Below are 17303 nucleotides of genomic sequence, written 5' to 3'. Positions count from 1 at the left end.
TGCACCTAAACCCAAATCTTGGCTCCTAACAGCAAGGATGGTCCAGTGGTCAGGGTGTTGACTTGGACAACGATTCAATTCTCTTCACCAGACTTTTTGGCCAAATCACCTCAGGCGGGTATACAGTTGGGAGGCTTTTCCAATATAGTATGTAGATGTAGGAAGTGTAGTATAAAGCCCTAGTGTAGACACCATTACACCAACAAAGGCCTTTTGACAGTATATCATTTGGGGAACTGATACAAACTGTATACATAACTCCTTTGCTGGTAAAGCTGCATCTATACTAGAAGGATTTGCTGGTATAGCATAGGCTTGGGTTTTGAGGAGAAGGTTGTGGTCCATAGTGCCAAAGGCAGCCAAATGACTGAGGAGCAGGAGTAGGAGAAAGAGGTGCCTAAATAAATAATGGCTGAATACTTTGCATATTCAAGTCATTAAAATATGTATTATTCTTTGAGGAGAGCCTCCTTATCCAGAGATGGGTGAAGATCTAAAAACTCCTTAAAGTCCCTCATCACACAGATTTAATTTGCTTGGAAAGCACATAGCTGTCTAAAGATAGGGTGATGGGCCTAGTTCTTTGTCTAATCTCTAATCTGTCCCTCTCTGGTTATCTCAGCATCAGTTAATGACTTTGGTGGGTATAGCATCAATGACATGCTGAGGGCAGAAGCCAGACTGCCAAAGAGGGAGCTGAAGAGGGAGTATGAGTTGACATCAGGCTAAGGAGCTTGGAGGTAAATGGGAAGTGGGAGCTGGGACAACAATTGGAGAGAGATGTAGAGCTGAAGGGTGGAGTACTGCAGGATAGAGATAAAAAAAAGAGTGCCTGAACATGGAGAAAAAGAGCCAATGAATGGAGAGAAGCCAATAATAAGGGAAGGGGAGAGGACACTAAGTAGGGCTGGAGGGAATGAGGTTGAGGGGACACATCAAAGGTTTTGAAGTGGATAGAAGACAGGAGATGTTGGAGTCAGAAACTGTGGTAAAATAGAGAGGGGCTATGAGGACAGGATGACAGTGAGCTCTTGCGAGTCTCCATTTGATGCATCAATAAACTGTCCAGACTAGTAGGAGACAGGGAGTTGGTGCAGCAAGTTTGAGCAGAAATTCAAAGTGGACTAGCGTTGCTGGGGAATGGAGGAGGGAAAGCAGAGTAAGATGGTTTAACAAGGAGAAAAGCATACAGTTGCTGAAGGAAGAAAGGGCAAACATACAGCGTAGGAAACTGGCAGTCATGGGACCACAAGCCATTATACCCCTTAGTTTTATCCACTCACACACAGACTGAAACAGAAGATACAATATAAAAAAATATTATTCTTTGAAGATGTGGCATAAAACCTCATTGATTTGCATTTATGAGCAAGGGTACTGTACATTTCTGAATTGTGAACAAACTTAAAGCAAGGAGAACGTAACACAAAATGTAACGGTACTTTATCTAGATATTTGGCAAACAGTTTAGTTGTCATTACTTCTGGTCATACTTTGTAATCTGTAGTATGAAGTCTTAATATTTCACCTCAGTACAGTGATCTATTAAATCGCTGCTGGAAGAGAGCCCTTTTCGGCATACAAATGATGTGTGAGGATCAGTGGAGATGAGCTGAAAAGGTTCTACTGTATTACTTGAAGTGATCCAGAAAATTCTATATGAAATCCCCCGGCCATCCCCATATTATCTGAATATGGAGCAATCTTGAGAGACAGTACAATGCCAGTTTTGAAGATGGAAAGGATTGAAGGACCACTAGGAACATACTGTTGGGATCTATTCTAGGCAAAATGAGTGGTAGGAAGGGCCAGAAGGCACAAAGGCAGGAGTGAACAAAGTATACACAAGAAATAGACAGGAGAGAAGCAAAATAAAGTAGAGCAGAGGGAGTGAGATGAGATGTAGGCAGGACTGGATTAAGCCATAGGCTATATAGACCCTTTGTGATCCCAACTCCTGGCGTCATGTGATTGACTATGTCAAAAGGAAGTAACTCAAGGTGAATGAGACCATTATTCTTTTTGTGAGAGTGAAGTGAGCAAAAGATAGATTATAAGGGGTTAAATTGAAAAATGGAGGAGAAAAAATTTAAGTGGTGTGAACAGTTAATTTGCTTGATGAGTTTAAAATTAAAGAGATGGAGGGAAATGGGATGTTAGGGTGTTTTTAGATGAGAGATGACACTGAGTCCAATGTTGGACAATGCAACATATGACAGACCACCTTGGAATTTCTGGGATGGATTGATTGAAATAAAAATGTCAAGTAACTTGATTTAGTTATATTATGATAGCACTGAGATGCAAAGAAGTACTTTGGGGGAAAAAGCCAGACAAAGCCTTTTCATACTTTATAAGGGCAGCCAAAAAAAAAAATCAACAATTAAACAAATTGTTTCATGACTAAAGAACTGGAAGTATCTAAATTTCTCACTTTAAAATATCAACATTTATACTAACACTCAATTTACCAGTGATAACAGATCTATAAGGATGTAATCTGCATCTCATGGTCAGCATTGTGTCCAAAGCTTCATGGCATATCTTAGATGGCAAAGAGTGAAGACAGACTAGTTTGGTATTTGACTACCCAAGGGCAATATGCTGAGTGATGAGATAAGGTGGGGCATCAGGAAGTCTATGGACAATCTCAAAGATTTATGTGGCAGAGCAGGGCTGGCGCAACCCATTAGGCGACCTACACGGTCGCCTAGGGCACTACAATTTGGGGGGCGGCGACCGCGGTGCTATTTCGGCAGCGGGACCTTCCGCCGCCTAGGGCAGCAGAAAAGCTGGCGGCGCTCCTGGGTTGTTTTTTTTGTTGTTGTTTTTTTGTTTATTTTGGAAACTGGTAAGTGAAAACTGGAAATGATTTCTGCATTTTGAACAAAGTGAAGTTTGGGACGTGAAGGAAACATTAAAAAATAAATTCAGTAACTAAAATGAAAAGGGTTAAAGGCACAGAAGAGCTGCTTGGACAGTGTAGTTGCTGAAATAGTGTTGATATGTATTTCTGGCAAATTATCAGAGTAAACAGAGGGTGGTAGTGGCAAAGAGATGAAGTTTGTAAATGTATTTCTTATCCCCTGGTGTTTTCCATCCACCAGTCATATGTTATGTTCCAGCATTTTAGAAAATATACTTTTAAATGTGTTGGTGAGCATCTCCCCTTAAAAACCACAAAAGGGAAGTGTTAAGAAGACACTATGCGATAATGTAAATAAAGACAGGCTGATAAACCAGTTTTGCCCACTTTGGAACACACTCAATCATTATGGCTTGTAGAGTTTAACTAGAACTCAAACATTGAGGTTGTTATCCCTCTTATAAGAGGCTAAAAATCAGACAGGAACAAATATCTGATGGGGTGAAAAATTGAAGAGAGAAATTAGAATGAGAAACAAATACAAGGAGAGTAGGGAAAAATATAATAAAAGAATACAATATATACACAGTATACAAGTGCCAACTTAACTTTGAAAATTCTTCTTTTCCCCTAAACAAAGCACAGGCTTTCTTATAGTTTGAGAAACATGTTTGTTTGTAAATCGAATCATCTTTGGAGGGAAAAACCCTGGATTTAAATTACATTAATAAAAGGTTTGCTGCCTTGAAATAATTTTGGTGAATCAAAAATAGCCTGAGAGGTGTGTTTATCTCTAATTACATGCAGAGAGAGATGCATTCTGTCCCGATAAAAGCGAGTAGCTGAATGAAGAGTACGATAGGTAGGCTGCTGTCTGTATGAAAGCTTAAAAATTAGGGTTGCTGATTAATCGCAGTTAACTCACATGATTGACTCAAAAATAACTGCAATTAATCGCAGTTTTAATGATACTGTTAAACAATAGAATACCAATTGAAATTTATTAAATATTTTGGATGTTTTTCTACATTTTCATATATATTGTATTCTGTGTTGTAACTGAAATCAGTGTACATTATTTTGATTACAAATATTTGCACTGTAAAATTATAAACAAAAGAAATAATATTTTTCAATTCACCTCATACAAGTACTGTAGTGCAATCTTTGTTGTGAAAGTGTAACTTTACAAATTAGATTTTTTTTTGTTACATAACTGCACTCAAACACAAAACAACGTAAAACTTCAGAGCCTACAAGTCCACTCAGTCCTACTTGTTCAGCCAACTGCTAAGAGAAACAAGTTTATTTACATTTACAAGGGATAATGCTGTCCTCTTCTTATTTACAATGTCACCAGAAAGTGAGAACAGGCATTTGCATGGCGCTTTTGTAGCCAGCATTGCAAGGTATTTACGTGCGAGTTATGCTCAACATTTGTATGCCCCTTCATGCTTCAGCCACCATTCCAGAGGACATACTTCCATGCTGATGACGCTCATTTAAAAAAAAAAAAAAAAAAAAAATTAATTAAATTTGTGACTGAACTCCTGGGGGTAGAATTTTATGTTCCCTGCTGTTTTACCTGCATTCTGCCATATCTTTTATGTTGTAGCAGTCTCGGATGATGACCCATCACATGTTGTATATTTTAAGAACACTTTCACTGCAGATTTGACAACACACTAAAAAGGTACCAATGTGAGATTTCTAAAAACAGCTATAGCACTCGACCCAAGGTTTAAGAATGTGAAGTGCCTTCCAAAATCTGAGAGGATGAGGTGTGGAGCATGCTTTCAGAAGTCTTAAAAGAGCAACACTCTGATGCAGAAACTACAGAACCCAAACCACCAAAAAAGAGAGTCAACCTTCTGTTGGTGGCATCTGACTCAGATAATGAAAAAGAACATGCATCAGTCTGCGCTACTTTGGATTGTTATCGAGCAGAACCTGTCATCCGTATGGAAGCATGTCCCCTGAAATGGTGGTTGAAGCATGAAGGGATATGAATCTTTAGTGAATCTGGCATGTAAATATCTTGGAACGCTGGCTACAACAGTGCTATGCAAACACCTGTTCTCACGTTCTGGTGATATTGTAAATAAGAAGAGAGTAGCATTATCGCCTGCAAATGTAAACAAACTTGTTTGTCTGAGTGATTGACTGAAGAAGTAGCACTGAATGGACTTGTGGGCTCTAACATTTTATATTTTATTTTTAATGCAGTTTTTTTTTATACTAAATTCTACATTTGTAAGTTTCATGATAAAGAGATTGCATTACAGTATTTTTCAATTCACCTAATAAAAGTACTATTTCTTTTGTCTTTATACAATGCAAATACTTGTAATAAAAAATAAATAAAAAGTTAGCACTGTACTCTTTGTATACTGTTATATTGATTTCAATTACATTTGAAAATGTAGAAAACATCCAAAAATATTCAAATAAATGGTATTCTATTATAGTCTAATCGCGCAACACCTTATTAAAAATGTAAGATGAAAGCAAGACTGCTCAATACCAAATGATATAATCAAGGACTTGAAAAGCTTGATAAGGCAATTACTGGAGGAACAAGAGACAAGCATTTTGCACATATTAGTATTCATTTACAGATCTAGTAGTAAAATGGGCACTTTTATTCCTAGTGGGTGAATTACACAATCTTCTGTGCTGCCACCATATATTCCTCCCTGACTTGTATACTCCTTTACTACTAGTAAAAAGTATTTGTTGTGGCATTGTAACACTATACTAAGGTATAATATTTCAGCACGTCATGATGCAACATCGTCAGATCTTACCACAATATCACAATGGTGATTCAAACTTTTGTTCTACTTAAGCTGTCCCTGGCTTCAAGTATGAAACATGTACCAATGATGTACGTGCACCTTGAAATGAGTTGTTATAAATATAGAATAGCTTTTTGCATTCCTTTGTTTGCACTCTCTTCACCTATTCGTATTGCACGTATCTATAGCTTATTGCTAATGTACTTGAAAATGAGTGTTTCTTCACAATGTAACCAAAGCTAAATATGTATGGAAACTATAACCTTCATAACATACAGCATTGTTTTTTAAAAAAAAGAACGTAGAGACTCTCTTCAAAATTTCTCATTTTTAAAAAAATTCAAAACTTCACTGAAATTTCAAAATTCATTTGGCATTAAAACATTCCATTTGTGTTCCATGCTGTTAGATGCACAAATGATTATTTTACACCCCAATCTGCCCTCTTTAATTTGATACATACAAATGAAAAATTAAAGGGGGGGGCACTATGTTTCCAGGGGTTAATATTGAGGTGCAGAGCATTTCTTCTCTAAGTCACCAACCCATCTCCAGTTCAGGTTGGTAATGACTTAGATGATAATTTTAATAGCTGGCTAATAGCCTGTATGGTACAAGCAGGTAGTCACTGTCCTAGTTCTTGATGGAGAGTGTGGCATTCCCCTCTCATGTTATCTGTACCAGTGATCTGCTAGGTCACTTCAGTCCTTGACTCTAGGAGCCAGCCTTACCATGCTCTGCTGTGAGAGCTCCCACTCCTGGGCTGTTCATTCACAGCCTCTGGCATGTAAGCTGCTCCTTGGATTGTGCAACCGAATGACACTAGCTAATACCTCCGGTCCCAGACACAACCCTAGGAACCTCCGTCTTGCAGTGTCCAGTTATGCCCACTGGACACTGGAAGCTTACATAAGTTCATCAATTTAACAAAGAAATTGATATGTACCAGGCCTGTTATCCCAAGGGGAGTCTCTGATGCACTTCAAACCAAATGCATTGCTTCAGGTAGAATAAACAAACAAATGTATTACCTGTGAAAGATAGATTTTAAGTAATTGTAAGTCAAAACATAAGTTGGATTTGGTCAAATGAAATAAAAGCAAAACACATTCTAAGCTGATCTTAACACTTTCAATGCCCTTACAAACTTAGATGCTTCTCACCACAGGCTGGCTGGTTGCCCTTCAGCCAGGTTCTCCCCTTTGATCAGCACTTCAGTCATGTCTGTAGATGGAGGTGGGAGAGAGAGAGAGCATGGCAAATGTCTCTCCCTTTTATCATGTCCTTTCTTCCCTCTTGGCTTTGCCCCACCCCCTTCATTGCAGTTCCAAACTGACCAAGGGAAGGAGGATGACTCACTTGAAAGTCCAACAGATTCTTTTGTTGCTGCCTAGGCCAGTGTCCTTTGTTCCTGTGAGGCTGGGCTGGGTTTGTCCCATACATGCCCTGATGAGATGTGAATTACCTCTCTGCTCTTCAAGAGTTTTTGCCTGGGCTTATTTTAAGCAATGAAGACACATTTTCAGCCTCATAACTATATACATGAAATTATAACCTATAACATCACTATAACAACAATGCTCAGTGCATCACGAGCCTTCCGAAGACACGCATGACAAACTTTGCATTGGGTAGCCCACATAATCATTTTATAAGGATGAACATGGGGTTGCTGGGTGTTCCCCCAAGGTACAGAGCATCACAGAGAGGTATAAACATCTCAAAACACATTATAAATTATCCTAATTGGCAATCTAGGTAGCCAGGCTGAACACTGAATGAGAACACCAATGACTGAATGAACTCCCCTGTGATCGGGTGTTCACTCCCTACAACTCCTGAGCAGGTTAATATGGGCCAGAAAGAGCCAATTAATCATATATGCTGCAGCTGGAGGGCAGCCAGGGATTGATAAAGCCTAATTCAAAAATGAAGCCTGTGGGGGGGAGGGGAAGGAGTTGGGTTAGAATTATCAAGACAAGAAGTGATTAGGGGGCTGGAGCACATGACTTATGATAGAAGGCTGAGGGAACTGGGATTGTTTAGTCTGCAGAAGAGAAGAATGAGGGGGGATTTGATAGCTGCTTTCAACTACCTGAAAGAGGGTTCCAAAGAGGATGGATCTAGACTGTTCTCAGTGGTTCCTGATGACAGAACAAGGAGTAATGGTCTCAAGTTGCAGTTGGGGAAGTTTAGGTTGGATATTAGGAAAAACTTTTTCACTAGGAGAGTGGTGAAGCACTGGAATGGGTTACCTAGGGAGGTGGTGGAATCTCCTTCCTTAGAGGTTTTTAAGGTCAGGCTTGCCAAAGCCCTGGCTGGGATGATTTAGTTGGGGATTGGTCCTGTTTTGAGCAGGGGGTTGGACTAGATGACCTCCTGAGGTCCCTTCCAACTCTGATATTCTATGATTCTAAGTGAAGTCAGCAGGAGACTGCTAGGAAGGGGCCTGCAGTTGTACGGGGGAGCAGAATATTCCTGGGATCCTGACCTGGTATAGGCAAGGGGCTAAGAGGGATGAAGTAGCCATGGGGAGTAGAGGAAGCTCTGGTGGCAAACCCAGAGAGAGAGCAGGGGATAGAGAAGTGGGATAGGAAGGAATTGGGGAAATAGCAACAGGGAGTGAGACTGAGTGCAGACCTGGGTTGCTAGTCGTAAGGCCCATGGGCTGGAACCTGGAGTTGCAGATGGGCTGGGGTTCTCCTACCAGCCACTGGGAAACAGCACCTGACTTAGAAGTGGAATGAAAGACTGCCTGAGGTGGCACCTGGATAGCTTGTCCAATAGGACTTTGGTATCCTGGATAGTATGCTGTGACTTGGCTGGAGGGGCACACCACAAAGAGGGAGCACCTTGGGTTGTGAAGAGAGAAAGCACAGGGTGAGCAACCAATGACACTTGCTCTGTGGGGCAAAAGCTAATTCCTAGACCTAGCCACAGAGGTGCATGTGCAGTGAGTGGAGCCCTTTACGTAACCTTTCACCCCTTGAGCTGGTTCCACAGACCCGAGCTGGCAGAGCAGTGCTAAGAAGCTTGTGCTGCTGCTACCCATGTGGTACCAGTTTAGCGAATAGAATGCTGAAGTCTTCAGGACTGGCAGCCTCTTACAAGCATTAACATTCCATATTAGCAATAAAAAATGAGCAGTTACAGAGGCAAAAGTAACAATTAAACAAAAGTGCATTTACGATGATGATTCACACATACTAGTTTGTACTGTCAGCTTGAGAACATGGGCTAGTAAACTGTGTGCTAGGTGTAATATACACATTTCTTAATTGTTCTAGCCATATTTTTCCTCTGCTTTTCCTGTTTGCATGTTTAGCAAATGTTGCTTTATGTAATTGAGTCTTAAATTAAAAGGAAAAAAAAGAAAAGAGAAGGGAACTATGATGGGATGTAAATCTCACAGTGATACTGAGTGGGTTAACAGGAGCCTGGGAGCTCAATTACCACGTCCGCTGGCACCTGGAAAGGTGTTCAGTATGTCTATTAGCAGGTCCACTGGAAAGCAGTGAGGTATCCTTAAGGTGAGAGGAGAGGGGGAAAAAAGAGTTTTTTCCTGTTTTCTGAGAATGGTTTGATAAAAGTCAGGAATGAGGAGAATTGGGAAAAGATATAAGAGGGGAGTTGCCCCCATTTTGAGACCTGCCAGAGGAGTTAAGACTCCTGGGAGGCAGCCATGGGATTTTGGTGCTCAGCTGAGGAATAGAGAATCAGAGAAGACTTATGAGGGACCAAAGCTCAAGCCTAGGAAAGGTGGGAGCGGTTTAAGGTTGAATTTCTGGCTTGGGATTTGTTGGCTAACTCCAGGAAGGAATTGTGAGAATCATGGGCCACTCCTGAGACCTTGGAGTCTGAGGGTGTGACCAGGGGTCCCGGGGGGGGGGGGGGGCACACTGAGGTTGCTCAATTAGGGCAAACTGCAAAGAACAGGGTAGACAATCCCCAAAGCTGGTAGTTATTCCAATACTTAAATCCACCCAGCTAGTAACAGAACAGCTTCTACAATACCTTATTGGTTACACAGAAGCCAAAACACAGTTCCCTTAAAAGCAACCCAACCTTTGGGCTCCCTCCCAGACAGCCAAGTCAAATATGAAAGTTCTACCAATCCCAAAGGATAGGGCACGTTACCTCTCAGATTAATAAATATTTCAGATTTTACCCAAATACATGCTTATAGCCAATTCCTATTAACTAAACTAAAATGTATTACAAAAAAGAGGAGAGAGTGTGTGTATTTGTTAAAAGATCATTATACATAGAGACTTGAGTACAGTTCTGGGATCAATTTCATAGTAGAGATGGTGAGCTTAGGGGTTGCATAGAGTTCATAGAATTAGTCCATAGGTTTAGTCCAACGTCCAACACCAGGGTGATCCAAATGGTTTATGGTGCAAGCACATATTTCAGTTGTTATAACTGCTCTCCATTGAAGAAAATATGGGACCACTTGCACCACAGTAGCAGAAATAGAGTTCCTATGTGGAGAATATAATGAGCTGAAATAATATGGATAGGGTCATGCAATGAGATGGTGAAGAGGCAAGTGTTGTAGATACTCCCTCCCACTCCCTTTTTAAAAAGACAGTATGCGTATGTTTAACAAAACCTACCTAGTAGGGTGGCACATGTCTGAAATGTGACTGTAACAATGGCTTCAGGATTTTAATGTTAAAAGATATTTTGCCTAATGGTCAGCTGGGTTCAGAGAGCCTAGGCTTCTTTTCATATGCTCATCTTCATCAGTAATAATTCTGCAGGTCTAATTAGGCCATCAACACCACCCGTGTAGTTCTAGTGTCCTTGAGATTATCTCCTCAGTGACACTTGTGCAGGCTGCTGGCCTTCAAAGGGTTTCAACAGGTGTAACTGACTGGAACTTAGTAAACCATTCTGTTTGATACTCAAATTCTCTGCTTCCTCTCTTAGCAGCATTGGCTCACCAAAAGACCATGCTTTTATCCAATCCTATTATTAAACTAACTCAAGGTTTATTAACTAGGAAAACAAAATAAGTTTACAAGTTTAAAGTAGGCAAACAAATACACACAGACACACAAAAATGATTAGTCTTGGGTTTCAAAAAGTACTAGAAGCTGCTGTATATATGTCCTTTAGGGCTAACCCATGCTAAGCAGCTTGGGGATCCCTTGCTTATGTTTAGAAATATTGCCCTCTCCAAATAGGGAACAATTAACAAAGTCTTTTGTCCACCGATATTCCACAATGGTTCATTTGATGTCTACGGGCCTTCTTTTGTTGGACAGGAGATGACACTTCTTGTCGTAAACTAGTACTTCACACTTGGTAATGCTTCTCTCCTGACTGGGGGGGTTTCCAGTTGTATAGCAAACATTTTTATAGTTTCAAAGCAAGTAGTTACCCTATAACATGGGACACAGATATTATAAGTGAGATGAATGCAGGCAGCAACTCACAAGCATTGCATAAACACATTCTTAACATCTATTTTATCAATACTAACACAGGTGAGCCAGAATGGCTTCCAGCTATGCATTGGTCAGTGTTCAGAGAGGCCTAGGGGCCTTGGCGTGAGCTGGCACCTGGTCTGCTGCTATACCACCACCTCATTATGTAGGTTCTGTACTGTTTTTCATTTCAGTTCTTACTTTAGAATATCCTGTCTAGTCTCAAAGTCTTAGACAGAAAACCCCAAGCACTTTCAGAGTGAAGGTTGAAACTCCAGATGCAGATGACGCTAAACTGGGAGAGTGGTAGATACGCTGGAGGGTAGGGATAGGATATAGAGGGACCTAGACAAATTAGAGGATTGGGCCAAAAGAAATCTGATGAGGTTCAACAAGGACAAGTGCAGAGTCCTGCACTTAGGACGGAAGAATCCCATGCACTGCTACAGACTAGGGACTGAGTGGCTAGGCAGCAGTTCTGCAGAAAAGGACCCAGGGATTACAGTGGACAAGAAGCTGGACATGAGTTAGTATGCTCTTGTTGCCAAGAAGACTCCGGCATTTTGGGATGTATAAGTAGGAGCATTGCCAGCAGATCGAGGAACGTGATCATTCCCCTCTGTTCGGCATTGGTGAGGCCTCATCTGGAGTACTGTGTCCAGTTTTGGGTCCCACGCTACAAGAAGGATGTGGAAAAACTGGAAAGAGTCCAGCGGAGGGCAACAAAAATGATTAGGGGGCTGGAGCACATGTCTTATGAGGAGAGGCTGAGGGAACTGGGATTATTTAGTCTGCAGAAGAGAAGAATGAGGGGGGATTTGAAGCTGCTTTCAACTACCTGAAAGGGGGTTCCAAAGAGGATGGATCTAGACTGTTCTCAGTGGTACCAGATGACAAAACAAGGAGTAATGGTCTCAAGTTGCAGTGGGGGAGGTTTAGGTTGGATATTAGGAAAAACTTTTTCCAGTAGGAGGGTGGTGAAACTCTGGAATGGGTTACGTAAAGAGGTGGTGGAATCTCCTTCTTTAGAGGTTTAAGGTCAGGCTTGACAAAGCCCTGGCTGGGATGATTTAGTTGGGGATTGGTCCTGCTTTGAGCAGGAGGTTGGACTAGAAGACCTCCTCAGGTCCCTTCCAACTCTGATATTCTATGATTCTATGCTTAACGCAGCCTCTTAGCCTGAGCATGGCTCAGAGTCAGATTACAATATTTTGCTGGAAATGATACTGTTCCATGTGCAGAGAGCCTGAAATCAGAAGAACTTGAATTTTGCCATTTCCTGCATTTAACTAATTTAGGGACTAAGCCAACCTTAAACTGAAAAAAACCCCAAATTGCTCTAAGTTCTTGTACAAAATGAATTTTAAGGGCTGGCTTATGAAGCATGAGGAAGTAGAGCTTGTAATAGAAATGCTGAATTACAGCCTTCACCATGATCTACTAATTCTGAAATTGTGTGGGTGGGGGTTCTCCTGAATTGTTTTGCCTCCCAGAGTCCAATTCTGCACTCTCAGTGCAGGCAGCACTTTTGGTAAAATCAAAGGGAATCTTATCTGCATCAAGATTGCCTCATGTGAAGATGTTTTAATACAGCCAAATGCGAGGTCAGTACATCTCAGAACAGAGCATGCAGGCCACAGACAATGGAAGATTGTCCTAGGGTGTAGTGACACTAAAAGGATTTTAAGGACACACGGTCCTTGGATGTATAAACAGAGAAATAGCAAATAGCGATAGGAACGTGGTATTAACGAAACCATTACTGGAATACTGTGTCCATTTCCAATGTCAACAGCTGAAAAAGGATGTTGAAAATTGAAAGGGTTCAAATAAGTCCTAGAATAATGATTAGAAGTCTGGAAAACATTCCTTATAGCAAGAGACTAAAGAAGCTCAGTCTACATAGTTTAGCTGAGAAAAGGTTAAGAGGTGACTTGATTACAGTCTACAAGTACCTAGATGGGGAAGAGATATCTGATTGTAGAGGGTCTTTAACATATCAGAAAAAGGCAAAACAAGACCTAATGGTTGCCTAGCTTCCGTTTCCAAATTTGAACTAGAAATAAGATGCAATTCTTTTTAAAAGTGAGGATAATTAACCACTGCAACAACTTCCCTAGGACTGTGGTGGGTTCTCCATCACTTTAAGTCTTTAAATCAAGCCTGGATGTATTTCTAAAAGAGATTCTACAGCTCAAACAGAAGTTTATGGGCTTGAAGTGGAAATTACTGAATGAGGATTTATAGCCTGTGTTATACCAGAGGTCAAACCAGATGATAATTGTCACCTCTAACCTTAAAATCGACAAACCTCTGAGAGATTTTGGGCTAGGTCCAGATTGATCATTGCTGCAAAGCTATCTGAAAACTTCCTTACTTGGCCAGTGGAGGATCACTTCAAAGTAAGGATTTTCAAGTGAAGTAGCATTGCTCTATGGGGTACTTACCTTCCCCCCTCCTTGTGGCTGGTAGAGGGGGCATGGATGGTGTGTTCCTATGGATGGTGATCTTTGGCTGCTGGAACAGCCCCTTGCAGCCTTCCAGCTATTCCATATTGCCCCAGGAGGATCAGCCCTACAGAGTGATCCAGGATCAGGGAGCACAAATGTTGCTTAAGGTGATCTCCCAGGGTGTGCTGAGTGGAGTGTTGCTGGACTGCAGCTTGGGATCTGGCCCTGTGTGATTGGGTCCTCAAATAGATCAGCTTGATTGGCCTAACAAGCCGGAGTGAGGGACCGTCCGCCAAATTGCCGCCGAACAGCTGGATGTGCCACCTCTCTCTGGAGTGGCCACCCCAAGCACCTGCTTGACCAGCTGGTGCCTGGAGCTGGCCGTGGGTGTGCCTACTTATTAAGTGATTCTGTTGGAACTATCTTAATATCCTATTTCATCCTGTGGATAAAGTTCTTTATCCTTTTTTTCTACTTCTAGCCCTCTCCATTACTATTACATTCCTATGTTCTGTCTCATCATGTTTCTCCCTTTTTTGCAAAAATAAAGAGATACTTAAAGGCACTTAACTATTGCAAAACTCCCAGATGCTGCTTCTGTTTATTAAACAAATTGACATACCCTTGTGTCTATAGATCAGAACAGTGAACTATGCTCTCTGTGGCTGTTGCTATGTTGAAAGCTCTCAAGGAACACATGCAATTTCCTTGTTCCCCCACGTCTTTGACACCTTAGGTCAGAACAGGCAGCGCACAGGAGAGAAGAGTGCCAGGCACCTTTCCCCTCCACCTCCATTTTGTACCACTAGGGAAGGACTGGGCACAGCTCCAGGCCTCACACTTCTCTAATTGCATGGACTGCTCGAGACTATTGCTACGAGCAGGGCTGGTGTTAAGGGGTAGCAAGCAGGGCAAATGCTCAGGGCCCCACGCCACAGGGGGCCTCAGGCATTGCAGAAATCCAACCTGTGAGCAGGCCAGGGAGGCAGGATAGGAGGCCGACTCCTTAGGTTCTGCCCTGGGCCCCAACAAGTCTAATGCCAGCCCTGGCCACTAGCAGAGGTAACCATCCCAAATTGTGTATGGAGGAAGTGGGGTCCAGGGTGTGCTCCCCTCCACACCAGCCAGCAGCAATGTCACCTCAGTTGGATTCTCAGTGCTTCAGAGGTCCTGGTGGGACAATGAAACCACACAAGGCACAAAGAACAGTCTATTTATTTTCAAGTGGCATATTCAGGTAGCATTCTTCCTTTGGCACGTACCTCTTAACGTCTCCCCTCACTAGGATTTATTCTTTCCCTTAACTGTATTTTACATGAAGTGCTTGGGGCTATCTCTCTAATAAAGATGCTAATTACAGCTGCATTATGGGCGTACACAGGTTTGTACAACTTGTACATTGCGTTTTTGTTCAACCTGTTAAAGCTGCCAGTTTACACCTTGCCATCTACTTTGCTAGTGTCAACTACAGTATGGTAGAACATCACCGCCATTTTTGTGAACTTGAATGAAAACAACAAAGGGTGACATTGTTTTAATATCTCTTGCCATGTATCCATTGGGGTCTGTTTGTGAATAGGGGCCACTGCATCCATCTTCCCAGTTTTATTTCTGGCTATGTGGCATCACCATTGAACCTATTTCATACTTTGCAAGATGGATCTTGGATTCACAGATATTAACACTGCAATAGTTCTGTAATAGGGTAGTCTGGCCCATTTTCAAGAAAGCAGAGAGGGGGAATATTTGAAGACAGACAGGAACCATACTTCATTCTCTGATGATTTTTCCCCTAACACTGATGTTTATAGAAATGGCTTGAATTCTTCCTGCCTGACACTACTGCAGCTCTATTAATAGTTCATCTCCCTTAAAACTACTTTTCTCATGGTAATTAAGATAGCATTGGCAACAATTCATAGTTGCTAATGAGCAAAAACAATGATTGCAGTGAAGGGAAAATCTTAATTTGTGTTGGACAGCTTCAGCAGACATCATTTTAAATACTGACTTCTTAGAAGGCATAAGCCAGTGATACCCTCCAGACAAGTGCACAGAATTTTTTTTCTCCAGCAATATCCCCTAGTGTTTGTCTACTTGCATGTACAGGTCATGTTATGTAATTATTCTTACTAGACCTCAACATTTTTTACAAAACAGAACATGAGTACTCCAAAACACAACACGAAACTGCTCTAATATCAGGAAAATTTCCCTCCAGTCAAACTCCTAAAAGACCGCATATGGTAGCACTGGAAAAAAATTAGCATGTAGCCCTTTTGGAAACAACTGGGCAATTGATCTGCAGGTTATTCAATGTCCTTGTTCACAGGCATAACTGATTGTATCCTTGTAGTCTGCAGAAATGTTGGAACTAATAAAACTTCTGTATCCAGTCTTGTAAATACCCCAGCATTCTACCGCAATAAGCAATCAACTCCTCCTTTCCTTCCCCAAAGCTGCTATAATCAAGAACAAGCAAACCAGATTGTTGCCACGTTAAACCAGATTGTTGATACTAGTGGTTTTGGATGTAAAAAATGTAAATCTACTAGTCATTGAAGGAAAAAGAAAAAGCTAAGCACAATATTTGTTGGTCAGATAACCCTGAATATGCTGCAATACAAACTTCAGAGGTCTGCATTAGGAATGATATAGTTATCTGCAATGTTGCATTTGCCCAAATTGTATACATCTGAATTTACAAGGAGACTCACCTGCCCTTCTTATATACCTCATGTATTTCTTTTCCTTGCCGGTGAGCTCTGCATTCAGTAGACAAAACCCATCCCCACAACAGCAAGAAGATGCTAAACTGCATTTTATGGACAGTCAACATGATACTTTGGGGTCCTATATCCAGAAATAGTCCACACAAGAAGAAAAACAAAATGTAGAGTCTGTTTCTCTTTTTAAGACATTATCAGTCCCTTCGTTATTGGAAAGATGTTTACTCATACAAAAAATCATCCTGCAGTATTTAATCTGGACAGTGGGGAAAGCAATTTCCACTAAACCTATAAATCCCTCTACGTCAGATGGTAGGGATTTTCGAACAGTGTAGAATTCACGTATTCCTACAGAATGTTTTTTTTTTTTTGTTCAAACAGGCTATTGTATAAATTGATTTAAGACAAAACCTTTCAGGTATTTTGGAAAATGGCATATTTCTGGTGAACCAAGATATTCTAGCTGATCAAAGATTTCTTTAATTGCTGATTTAAGTGTACCTGTTAATGCCTAATATGATAGTCTTTATTAAACACCTGTTTAGCTGCTGGAAGCAGATACAATCATCATAATTTCTATCTAGCTTTTAAGGAACATATTTGATCTTATTTTCCCTGGTTTTGCATCATGCTTGCAGCGTGTGGTGATGCCATTGTTGATGTGCTTACAGAACCTGTGTCACGCACTTCACTGCCAAGCTGTTTGGACATACACAGGATCTATGGAAAATCTCTAGTTAGGGAGGTAAAGATGAGCATAGGGCGACTCATTTATCCTCTCTGCAGCTGGATATTTATAGGAGATCATGGCTGATTGTCACTTGCAGACTAGAGAATGACAGGGTGAAGAGAGCAACAGAGGATTTCAAAGGACTAGAGGAAAAAAATGTTCTACAAGTAAAGAAATTGTCTCTGATGTTAATTAAAATTAGAAATAGCTGTTGCTTGCATTTCTGTACTTACTGCCAATATCCTGATCCTTCTCTTTGAAGCACTATAACGGCTCCCCATTATCAACAGCTTCA

The 17303-nt window shown here is 41.1% G+C and overlaps 1 protein-coding gene across 2 annotated transcripts in view; it reads right to left on the bottom strand.

Annotated features, from left to right (window-relative positions):
* LOC117875645 (gamma-aminobutyric acid receptor subunit rho-1) overlaps window positions 1–16388 on the bottom strand; it is an 82664-nt gene extending 66276 nt beyond the window's left edge. For both annotated transcript variants that reach the window (XM_034767011.1, XM_034767012.1), the window contains exon 1: window positions 16267–16388. In XM_034767011.1, the coding sequence (XP_034622902.1) occupies window positions 16267–16388 (122 nt within the window). The remainder of the gene's footprint in view (window positions 1–16266) is intronic.
* Between the last annotated feature and the right edge of the window lie 915 nt (window positions 16389–17303).

Source organism: Trachemys scripta, chromosome 3 (assembly GCF_013100865.1).
Source record: "Trachemys scripta elegans isolate TJP31775 chromosome 3, CAS_Tse_1.0, whole genome shotgun sequence".
Classification (NCBI taxonomy): domain Eukaryota; kingdom Metazoa; phylum Chordata; order Testudines; family Emydidae; genus Trachemys; species Trachemys scripta.
Note: the sequence above shows the minus strand (reverse complement) of the source record. Positions and strands in the feature narration are given on the sequence as shown.